Genomic DNA, 12652 nt, shown 5'->3' on the forward strand with positions numbered 1-12652 from the left:
TACTGAATCATCTGCACAACTAATAATAATAATAATGTTTCTATGGTGACCATTGTTATTGATCACATCAGACAAGAAGACAGGAATTGAAATTTACAGATCCTTCACTAGCTAATCATCCATAACATTTTGTCCTAATATATATTTGAAATTGTCACTTTGAAAAATTGTGTAAAATTTTTTAGATATAGTTTTCTAGTAAACATTTATGGTAGAAAACAAGTAAGGAGTCAATATCCTTCATCATCATTACTACAAGAACTGGAGACTGTTTTAGCTGAAGAATGGACAAAAATTCCTTTGCAAACAATTCAAACTTTGTACAAGTCCATACCTCATAGAATTCAAGTTGTAATTACTGCCAAAGGCAGTCCTACCCCATATTAAAATAAATTTGTTTGAAATTTTAAGGTGTTTCCATTATTTTGTCCAACCCCTGTACTTCCTCGTTATGATCCACATAGATTGTCTCTTCCAAAGTATGGAAGTTTTGTGATAAAGAATTTTCATCTTTTGAGCTGTAAGCAATTTAATTACACTGGGCTGACAAAGTAACTGATACTTCTTTAGCTCTTACAAGCAATTTTGATAAAATGTTAATAGTTGTTTGCTGATAATCTGTCAACTTTCTTGTAGACTTTCTTAACTTACCCAAATGAAATTCTCTCTCTTGTTGTTATGTTGTTATCTGCAGTCGGTTTGTCACAACTATGACTGTTTATGGCTTTGGTGTGGCTTGATTAGCTTTCTCCATACTGGTTGGTTTCATATTTGAATTTACCATTTCTTATGATCCATTCTTTCTCACTCCGTATTCCTTTTTACAGTAACTTTATCAATGAGGATTTCCATCACAGAAAATACATTTTTGATTTAGCATTTGCAATCAATTCCAGCAGAAACCCAAAGTATATTCTTAGGACTGAAGTTGAATTATTAAGCTGTAATTCATCATCACCATTGTCGTTTAATGTCTGCTTTCTATACTGGCATGGGTTGGACGGGTTGACATGAAGCTGGCAAGGACGGGAGCTGTCCAGACTACAATTGTCTGTTGTGGCATGGTTTCTACAGCTGGATGCCCTTCCTAATGCCAACCACTTAACAATGTGCTGGGTGCTTTTTACATGCCACCAGCACTGGTGAATTTACACAGCACCAGCACAGGTCGTCCCTTGTCATTTCCTCAGTGAGACCCAGTGTCCGAAGATCCTTTCTCACCACCTCATCCCACATCTTCCTGAGTCTATCCCTTCCTCAGCTACACCCCACAATTAGAGCTCACCACTTCTTTATGCAGCTGTCCTCAACCATCCGCATCTCATGACCAAACCAGCACAGTCGCCTTCTCTCTTGCGCACAACATCTCATGCCTCTTGTACCCAGTTTTCCTCTTAAATCATTTACACTCTTAAGTGTAAATGGTTTTAACTTGTAATTAGTTTTCATATTTAACATTGTCAGTTGATTTTATTTATATATATATATATATATATATATATTTGCTTGGTGTCTTTGATTTTACCAATCACAATAACCTACCCCCGATACAAACTTAATGCAGACTAAATTGCTGAATTCACTTGTAACTGATAACAAATAATTATCATCATTGTAATGCAATTGTTAAAATTTTTATTGTACTTCTAGATGATATTGCAAATAGATAAACATTCTTTTTTTTTTGTTAATTATTAAACTAGCATTAAAGTTCACTTGAAAGCATTCAAATATCAATTGTTATGATGGCAACTTTAAAACTAACTTCTCTTAATTGGAAATAATTATGTTAATGATGTCACAATCCTATTCTAAGTTGAATTATTTCTATTTAATTTTTTCAACTTTATGATTTATTGATATAATTTTTAACACAGACATACACATGTGTACAAACGCCCACAGGTGCACACTTATTTATTCATTTATTTATGTTTTTTAATATTTCAGCTTGCCAGAAAATTGTTCAGACCAGGTATCCCCAAATTTTAGCATCTGTAAGTGCAGCTGCTGCTGGTACCTCTACCACTTCAACGTCTGCTTCCACATTACCAAGCACACCTAATCATTCACAAAGGACTTACTTTCAATCGAAACCTTATGATAGCCACAGTACTAGCAGCCAGTCAACCTCCAGTTCGGGGACACTGGTCACCACTACTGGTACACCAAACAGCAGTGCTCATAGTTTAGCACAAGTAAGTAACACATAAGTGTTTTTGTTAATCTTTTCTTTTTGTTTCATACTTTTGTATTATCAATACTCAGTGTTTTGGCATTAGCAGCAGTTTAATACATTTCTATGAAATGTCAGAAGTGAGAGATCAAATAAGAAAAAAAATCTCACTTTTATTGGTATTCTTTTCCATCTATCCTTCTTAAGTTATTTTACTTGGATTATTTCTAATGTTGTATATGCAACTATCTTATGCTAGTGTAGAAAACTGGATGTCATTGCTTGTTTAGAAAGAAATGTTATGTTAAAGTGTAAACTCTTAAGTGTGTTGCTGAAATTCTTTCAAGTTACTTCTCATCTGGAATCATTAATGATGGCTAAGTGAAATGATCAAAAGCATTAATCTTACAAGAATTTTTTTTCAAAATTATCTACTGGCAAATGTGATAAGTTAGTTGTTATCATCATTATCGTCATGACTTATAATGCTTTACACCTGCAAAAACTGGTGAGGCTAAATTTATTATTTTTTTTTAATCAAATATCAGAAATATAGAATTTCAAATTTACAAATATAGAAAACCCGATAGATTGTATATAAATGTCTTAGTTTGGTGCTTTTATTGCAAATTCTTGAATATAACAAAAGCAGTCCTAATCAACTCACAATTTATCTCTCCATTTACTCTTCAGTGAATTCTCAGAATATATTTCAGTGGTTGATAATATTTGAAAGATAGATTTTCTTGTCTCGTTTTTGAATGGTTTATCTAAATATTAAACGATAGTAAATCTAATATTGTTTCATTCTACAACCACTTCCTTTAGCACATTTTATTCCCTAACTTCAAGAATATTACCACATCGTTTTTGGTGAATTTCTCTATAAGTTTTTCCAACCAGGAAGACCTTTAAATGGTATCAATATTTTCACCTGGTTCACATTATAAACTTTGAATGAAAGGCTCATTGTCATCATGTGATTCTATTGAAGTAAAAACTTATTTACTATGTATAAGAAGAAAATACAGCAATTACTTTTAAGATTTTCTCATAATTTCATATGACTCTCCATCAAGTTGAATTATACTTCTTGCTCTTATTGTTTTGGGGTAATTTACATTAAAATATTTTGTCACCTGCAATGAATGTTTATGCAATGAATCCATGGCAATATAACTGATGCTAATCTTGGATTCAATAAATTTTACTTGTTAATCTCAAAACTTAGGAGAAATTAATAGGACTCTGGGAGATTTTTTGTCACACTTCACATCTAACAGTAAGATAATACAGATGTGGTTTATGCTGGTTTACTCAGGTGTGCAGACTATTATCAGTCAAGCAGTGGGGGTGATGTAATTGATCAGTTCCCTCCCCCAAAATTTCAGGCCTTGTGCTTATTATTATCGAGATGTATTGTTCTCGGTGATTTTCAATTGGTATTCATATAAGTATGCTTGATAAGATAGAAGCAAGGTTACTGAAGATAAATTAATATTTCATTTCTATTAATAGCACATGTAACTAACTTGGGGGAGGGTTTTTTAAATACATATTTGTTATTTATTTAGAAGTACATGCATGCACCAGTGTACCTGTGTATATGGATGTAATTTTGCATGCATGTTCAGTGCTGCTGGGTTTGCAACTGCATTGGAAACTAAAGGTGGCTAACTTCTGGTGCTGGAGATATTTTTAATTAAGACCAAACAACAGGTGTTTGCATTTGCTGATTTAAGAAATCTTTTGATGGGTTCCTACATTTTATAGGCTGATGGACGTTATGCATGACTGAATGTTTCCAATTATAGTTGAAGTCATGACTAAGTGTTAAAGCATTTAGATTGCTGTTAAGTGTCCAGCCAGGTTCTGTCTTTAGTCCACTACTCTTCATGATAATCCATGATCCATAAATATGTGCAAGGTGTTTTGGAAATATAGTTGTTAACCTGATTTCATTAATTAATTAGTTGATAAGTTGAATGAAAAAGTTCAAACTCACTTTCATCTGATTAATAGATTTGTTTTGTTATGTTGTATATAAAGAAGAACCTAATTAAGGATGGAATCTTTTGACCAGAGCCAACATAAAACATAGACAGTAGACTTCTTTGATGGTTTATTAGACATAGGCAGGTTTACTACCTGTATTATATTAGTACTGGCACCAATTCTTGTATTTATACAGTTATAACAGGTTAGGTTGTTTCTTTTTGTTTTTCCTTTTGCCAGCTCTGTCTGGCCCCCGTGTCGGTGGCACGTAAAAGCACCATCCGTTCGTGTCCGTTGCCAGCATCGCCTGGCCCCGTGCCGGTGGTGGCACGTAAAAAGCACCCACTACACTCATGGAGTGGTTGGCGTTAGGAAGGGCATCCAGCCGTAGAAACACTGCCAGATCTGACTGGGCCTGACGAAGCCTTCCAGCTTCACAGGCCCCAGTTGAACCGTCCAACCCATGCTAGCATGGAAAGCAGACGCTAAATGATGATGATGATGATGATGATGATGATGATCCCTTAACACTATAGCATTTAAATTAGTCACACCAGGTCCAAATATTCTGCCTGTTTCCTGTTCAAACTGGCCGTGTCTCTTCCACCTACTCTACAATATCATTCTAAAAGTAAAGACTCACATCATCAAACTCTCATAGCTACCAGATAATGTTTGATTAATTCAAAACAATGTGCTTAAATAAGCATCACATTTGGACAGAATAATTTTAAATGCTACAGAGTTAAAGCAAAATTTATTCGATTTTAGCTTTTTTAATGTTTCTTCACATTACGTGAATATCATGTTGGAATTTAAAAAATTTCTCAACAACTGTAAATTTTCTTAGCCAATAAATATGCGCTTCATTATATATCTATTTAGTGATTCATTTACTGTCACTTTGGCAATCTTGAGTGAAGCTAAACCTTACTGGTGGCTCCAGAATAAGGCAAAGAACTTGTCTGATGTGCTATAGAAATTAATAAAGCAGCATTAGTCATTGCTCTGTCGCAACACTTATTTCACTCTTGTAATTAAATCTGATGACATTCTCTTATTATTGAGAGCTTAAAATTAGTATTTAATGTTCTGATTAACTTTCTAGTGTTTGTTCACTGATATTTTACTTTGAAAAACATATAAAACAGTTGCAGTCAAAGTTTAAAAAAAAAAAAAAGCTGTAGCCAAAGTGTCCCCTTAATCTTTAACCACAATTTTATTAATTTGAAAATGCCCATTATCTCAAAAAGTCTTTATTTTTTTTACAAACTTTTTTTAAAAAGTTACCATTCTTATATAAAGTTAATGTAAAAGAATCTATTACAAATTTTATTATAAATATTAAATAACTACATTGTATTATATTTGGCCAACCTTTTTAACTAGCAAATGAAATGATTTTTGAGTTGTCTTTAGCAAGGGAAGCAATTCTGTATTTAAACAAATTACTACCCCTTATATATTTAGTATGAATTTTATGTCACAACAAAACCTGTGAGTATTTCACGAATCTTACTATCTGCTGACATCAGTTCTTTCTTACAACGCACAATATTTTAGTTTAGACTGAGTTTATTGTGAAAAAGCACAGGTGGAAAATAGTCTTTTTTTTCTATCAGTTTGTCAACAACTTATTTATGTTTGTCAGACTTACGTTTAATACAGACTAAGCATGTAAAAATTGTAGATCTCAAATTCAAGTAAAATTCTTGTGTTTAATGATAAATATTCTTTGTATATTTGATACAATCTCTGATTATCCTTTCCAACAAATCAGTTCTATGCTAAATAGATTAAAACTTAATGAATTATGTGGAATTTTAAGAAATCTGAATCGCATATTTTCAAAACTTCATAAAAATCAACAATTGAGAATCGTTTTGAAAGAAATTTTGAGTTGAAAAGTGGACACTGCATAAAGACAGAATATAACTTATATAATGATATAGTTATGATGAAATCTTGGAATTATCCTTCATGGAAAAGAGATAGTAATTCAGTCCCTTTTTTCATCTAATTTAGTATAAATAATTTCTAAGCAGCCAGATAATTGTATTAGCATTTTGTATAATAAAATTCAAATCTACTTTCCATAGATATTTTTGTAATATAAATATACCTATACTCAATTTAAATAATAGGTGCTTCTATGATAGATATTTTGAGTTGATATCATTTAAAGCCAAAGATGTTAATTAAATAGAGCCTTTATCATTGTCATTTAACATCCATTTTCCATACTGTCATGGTTGGGATGGTTTGACAAAACCTGACAAGTCAGTGGACTGCACTCTGCTGTCTGTTTTGGCATGATGCTTATGGTTGTTGGCCCTTCCTAATGCCAACCACTTTACAGAGTGTTCTGGGTGCTTTTTATGTGGCATCAGTAGCAGGCACAAGACACCTCGACTCGGGCAGGGAGGGGAGGAGTAGTACTGAGGGACAGAAAAGAGGTCTTGCATTAGAAGAGAAACATGGCTACCTCAGATGGAGAAGAAAAAAGTGAGGAGAGAGAAAGATGGTGAGGATGTGACAAAGAGGGAATTTGGTTTATAGAGGGTGAAAGAGTTTGTAAGATTTTGAAAGGAGTGGGAGCTATAGGTAGGAGAATGTAATGAGTGGGCCCTAATGGTGGGGGAGTAATTGGGATATGATGTGAGGAACGGAAGTAATTCATGAATTCACACCCACTGTACAATAAACCATCATCACCATCATCATCAACACTTAACGCCCATTTACCATGCTGGCATGGGTTGGACAGCTTGACAGGAACTGACAAAGCCAGCAGCTGCACCACTTGATCTCTGTTTTATCTTGGTTTCTATGGCTTGATGCCCTTCCTAACACCAACCACTCCATAGAATGTACTGAGCGCTTTTTGTGTGGCACCTTGGTTTTAGGATCTCAGTTCTGTTGTGGTGGCTGGGTCTTCTCGGGTACAGCAATACCCCACATATCTCGGTCATCTCTCATCTCTTTTGTAAGGTTCAGCATTTTGAGACCAGCCTTCAATAACAAAATAGAAATCAGTTTTACACCAGCACACTATTCCAGTTAGTGACACTTGCTCATGTCTAGGTGAACCAAGCTTATACAAATTATCTGAACCTTGCAAATAGTGCCCAAAGGATTGGATACAAACCACTGACCAATCAGCTAGTTCCTTTGGTTTTTATATACTAGAAGCATCCTTATAAATATATATAAATTCTTGCATCTCTTATTTATCTATAATAAATACTCTTATTTATCTAAAATGAGGTACCCCTACTACATATGGCCCAATGTATCCTGCATTAAGTTCCTCTCTGGTGTCATTGTGGAATATAAAATTGTTATTCTTTTGACATCATCATCATTTAATATCCGCTTTCCATGGTGGCGTGGGTTGGATGGTTTGACTGAAAACTGGTAACCTGGAGAGATGCACCAGGTTCCAATCTGATTTGGCAAGGTTTCTATGGCTGGATGCCCTTCCTAACACCAACCACTCCAAGAGTGTAGTGGGTGCTTTTTACGCGCTACCAGCACAGGTGCCATTGACCTGACCCTAGCATTAGCCACGGCTGCAATCTCACTTGGCTTGACAGGTTTACACAAGCACAGTATATTGCCAAAGGTCTTGGTCACCTGTCACTAACTCCATGAGGCCCAAAGCTCGAACTGTGCTTTTTACGTACAAGTTACATGATACTGGCATTGGCCACAACTATGATTTCACTTGGCTTAATGGGTATTCTCAAGCATGGCCTATCACCAAAGGTCTCAGTCACTTGTCGTTGCCTCTGTGAGACACACTTTCAGAATAAAGGAAATGGTTTTTTTCTTTCATTTTGCTCACAAAATCTTCTTATAAGCTCTCACTGTTTTGTTACCTCAAATCTCTCAAAATATTAAACTATTTTTCCTGTATGGCAGTGGTGTATACAAAGTATCAATAATATTAATACACTTAGTTTTTTTTGTGTGCGTACCTGTGGTGTGTGTCACACTTCAAAAGAAGAAGTAAAAAGGTTGAAAGGAGAGGTACAAAGAAAAAGAGAAATAAAAGGTGTTAAGCAGAGGAGGTATACTTGAAGTGAGTTGCAAAGCAGGAGAGAGGGGAGGGACAGAAGTAGAGGAAGTACAGCTGAAGTGAGAGTTAAAGCGGCAAAGAAGAGAAAGTAAGAGAGAGAGAGAGAAGAGGGGGGGTTGATAGCATTGAAAGGTAAGAGAAATATAATGCATTGAACACAGGGGGACAGTTAGAGGCAAGGAGACATAGAGGAAAGAGAGGGGAGGGAGAAATGATAGAGGTTTGAAGGAAAAGAGTGGATAGAGAATAATAGTGAAAGAGAATGGAATCATTCTCATACAGAAAACGCTGGAAAACTTTTTGTTTTCAAAGATATATGATAAAAGCATTGAAAATATGGAAATTGCAAAAAGAAATGTTGCCTATCTATCTATCTATCTATCTGTCTGACAGTTATTCTGTCTGTCTGCCTCTCTCTCTCTCTCTCTCAGCAAATAGTTGTGAATGTTACTGTTACTTTTCTACAGTTGGAGGGAGAGGTAAAATGTTTATCAGTATTTTCAGAGTAGACTGATGCATGCATCGAAAGAAAAGTAGATACATAGATCAAAAGAAAAGTTGATACATAGACACATTGTTAAATTAAAGACAAATAACTACAGCAAATATTGGATGTTACTTTCATTTTTCATGAGGATAAAATTAACTCACAAGTGGCTGAGTACTCCACAGACATGCATACCATTAATGTATTTCTCAGGGAGATTCAGCTTCACACAGAATATGACAAGCCTGCCCCCCTTCAATTACAGCTACAACTCATTTTGGCTAGCTGAGTGGACTGGAGTAAGATAAACCTTCAAGTGGTCGGAAGAAAACAAAAAAAAAGATCCTATATAGGTGCAGGAAAATCTTTTTAGTCGTTAGTATTTGTGGGTCTCACAAATGTGGAGGCCAGGCCCCCCAGATAAACACTGATGCACAAGCTGTTGTTATCAAACTGAGCGTGAGTCCAGGGCGAAATCACTACACAACGAATAGCAATTATTTTGTCTCAGCTTTCACTGCTTATACTAAACACATGACATTTTTGCCTTACGATATGGAACATTTCCTTTTCTTTCACTTTTTTTAAATAATGGCATTCCCTCGTTTACGACGACTAAGTTCCTGTTTATCTGGTCAATGGAACAGTCTACTTGTAAAATTAACACGCAAGTGGCTGAGTATTCCACAGACACGCATGTCATAAGGTAGTTCTCTGGGAGCTGGTCCCTCTGAATTACAGCTACAACTCATTTTTTGCCAGCAGAAAGGACTGCAGCAAGAAGTGGAGTACTTTGCTCAAGAACACAGAGCGCCACAGGGAATTGTGCTCATGACTTTTCAATGTGGGCCAAATACTCCTAACCACTGACCCACACACTTTCACTCTCTTAACCGTAGACAAAAGGAATGAAGCAATAGAGACAGAGAAAGGAAATTTACAATGGCAATTAGACTGAAATATGATTGATCTTTTCTAGCTTCTTTACTTTTAACAATGAAGAAGAAGGAAAGACATTTAGTAAGGAATAGAGGAAAGTATTTCAGATGTTTACATTTTCATTCTGGCAGTTCTAGAATGATCAAATGTTAGTTCTCTCTTCTTCCCCCCCACCCCCAGTACTTATTCGCCTTTTTTCATAGTTCTTCATGTCTTTTAGTTGCGAGGAAAGACCACGTTTTTTCTTCCGGCACTTTTAACATTTCCTCCACAAATTACAGACAAGCCCTGCTCCCTTCCTTTTTCTTTTTCATTCAAAAACTAATGCAAATTTCAAATAGGGTATATCTGTGAGAAGAGCCCAGAAAAATGGGTAACACCTCCTACAAAATGGGTGGAGGAGAAAAGTTGCCAACAGGTGGCTACACGAAATTCAACTCTATACGTTAAAGAGTGTCTTCTACTTTAGCCTCAGGCCGACCAAAGCTTCATGTGTGGATTTCATAGATGGAAACTGAAAGAAGCCTGGAAAAAGCATATAATATTTTGTGAGTGGAATGAGTTTTCATCACTAGCTTGTGATTAACACACACTGAGGATGGGTAACCACCCAGAAACTCAAGTCTTTGTGTATTACGTATGGCTAGAGATGGAAGTGATGATCTCCCCTCACATACTAATCAGACACAGAATGTTTGTCATTAGCCAGCTGGAAGAGATGTTTTCCTGGGGCTATAAATGCCAGTAGCACTGTGCCGTATAGGACGCCACACTTGGTTGGCAAGATTCCATACTGCTACTGTTTATATCTGACCCAGAGATTTGATATAGCTATATATATAGTAAATCCCCCAAAAACAAAGAACAAATAAAAAAAAAAACAACAACACGAGTATGTGGTACATGTAAGGTATTACCAGACACTCAGGGAAGGAAAGAAAGTGGTTTTATGTTTTGAGCAAAGCTCTTCTTCAGAAACAAGAGACAGAGAAAAGTCCAAGAGAAAAGGAAGATGGAGGAAAAAAAAAATCAATGACGATTCACAGGTGGTTACATTAGCAATTGCATATGTATCAACACCCAATGCTTACCCTTTAATCTTGTTTAAAATAGACATGACTCCAAGAAAAATTACACATTACAAAAATTAGTAAGAACAACATACCTATGTAATTCTAATGTCCTTTTAGCTTTTTTCTCTTATTTTTCTGCTAGTGATGAGTGCTTCTTGACAACTCAGATTCTTAAAATGAATTTATTGTCTTTCTGTATGAAACGATCGTATAGCTACATGAATAAAAAAAAATCATAATGCATATTAGCATCTAATCTCCTCCGTTTAAGAAAAATATGATTGAATTTGTTGAACTCTGTTTTATAAGTTAAATCATATAAGTTTCCATATCTACACTAATTTACACCTGTAAATTCAAAGTGAAGTATGAAGAAACAGTGTTAGAAATCCTTTTGGAAACCACTCCAGTTACAGGGATGAATTCACATTCAAACCTTTTTAAAAGATATATATATAGAGAGCTTTGGGAGAGGGCTCCAACACCGATGTCATCTACCTTGATTTCAGTAAGGCCTTCGACAGGGTCGATCACAAGATCCTATTGAAAAAACTATCCAACATTGGTGTCTCTGGAAAGTTACTGAAATGGATCAAGTGTTTCCTGACAGACAGATCTCAACATGTTGTAGTTGAAGGGGTAAAATCAAGCCCAGCCAAAGTCAGTAGTGGCGTTCCGCAAGGCACTGTGCTGGGCCCACTTCTTTTCATCATTTACATTAATGACATTAATGACATCATCAAGCACAGCAACATAAAAATCTTTGCAGATGATTCCAAGCTACAGAAGGTCATAAATGAGGCGAGTGACCGGACATGCCTTCAGTCAGATCTACTGGCTGTTATCCAATGGGCAGAAAAAAACAATATGCTGCTGAACGAGGATAAATTTGAGTTAATCCACTTTGGAAAAGAGGATGCCCTGAAACTCCCATACTCCCTTCCTTCAGGTGAAACTCTCGCGGCGTCCAACAACATCAGAGACTTGGGAGTAATTGTGGACAACAACATAAGCTGGGCCACTCATATAAACACCAAAGTTGACATGGCCCACAGAATGTGTTCCTGGATTCTCAGAACTTTCCAGTCGAGAGATATCCACACCATTATCCTTCTCTCTCCACTTTTGCCCGACCCCACCTTGAATACTGTTGTCCACTGTGGTCTCCCCACACAATACAAGGTATCATAAAAGGGCAATCACAAAAAAGATAGATGGCATGACAGGCCTCGACTATTGGGGTCGACTAGAAAAGCTAAAGCTCTATTCTCTCCAACGTCGTCGTGAGCGCTACATCATCTGCATGATGTGGAAAATATTCCATCAGCATTGCCCAAATGATGTTGGCATCACCTTTAAGGTACATCCAAGGCTTGGGCCCCGTGCCATCTGCCCAAAACAAAAATCGCACTCTCATCTCATAACAACAATACAGCACAATTATTTCACCTCAATTGGCCCTGCTCTCTTTAACATTACACCAAAACACATTAAAACAGAAACTGACCCTATAGGGTTCAAGAAGTCTTTGGACAGATTCCTTCAAGAAATCCCGGATAAACCCCCTACACCTGGATATGTCTCTGTAAACAATAACTCTCTACTTGAGTGGGCCATAGTGCCCAAATTCTGACTTGAAAGACTTCACCAGGTGGTGCTATTAAGTTAGACATGGCCTGGGCCAATAATGGCCGAAACCTATCAAAGTATCAAAGTATATGTATGTATATATGTATATGTATGTATATATATGTGTATACATGTGTATATATATATATATATGTATGTGTATATATATATATATATATATATATATATATATATATATATACTAGCATTATGACCCGTCGTTGCCGGGTCATAGTGCTAGTGCATGTATATATGTGTATATATATGTGTAC

General features: G+C 35.9%; 1 protein-coding gene across 18 annotated transcripts in view; it reads left to right on the forward strand.

Annotated features, from left to right (window-relative positions):
• The window catches only part of LOC115220684 (arf-GAP with GTPase, ANK repeat and PH domain-containing protein 1), a 220308-nt gene that overhangs the window by 126995 nt on the left and 80661 nt on the right, over positions 1–12652 (forward strand). For all 18 annotated transcript variants that reach the window (XM_029790803.2, XM_029790806.2, XM_029790808.2 and 15 more), the window contains exon 7: positions 1951–2198. In XM_029790803.2, coding sequence (XP_029646663.1) covers positions 1951–2198 — 248 coding nt within the window. The remainder of the gene's footprint in view (positions 1–1950; positions 2199–12652) is intronic.

Source organism: Octopus sinensis, linkage group LG17, assembly GCF_006345805.1.
Source record: "Octopus sinensis linkage group LG17, ASM634580v1, whole genome shotgun sequence".
NCBI classification, from domain to species: Eukaryota; Metazoa; Mollusca; class Cephalopoda; order Octopoda; family Octopodidae; genus Octopus; species Octopus sinensis.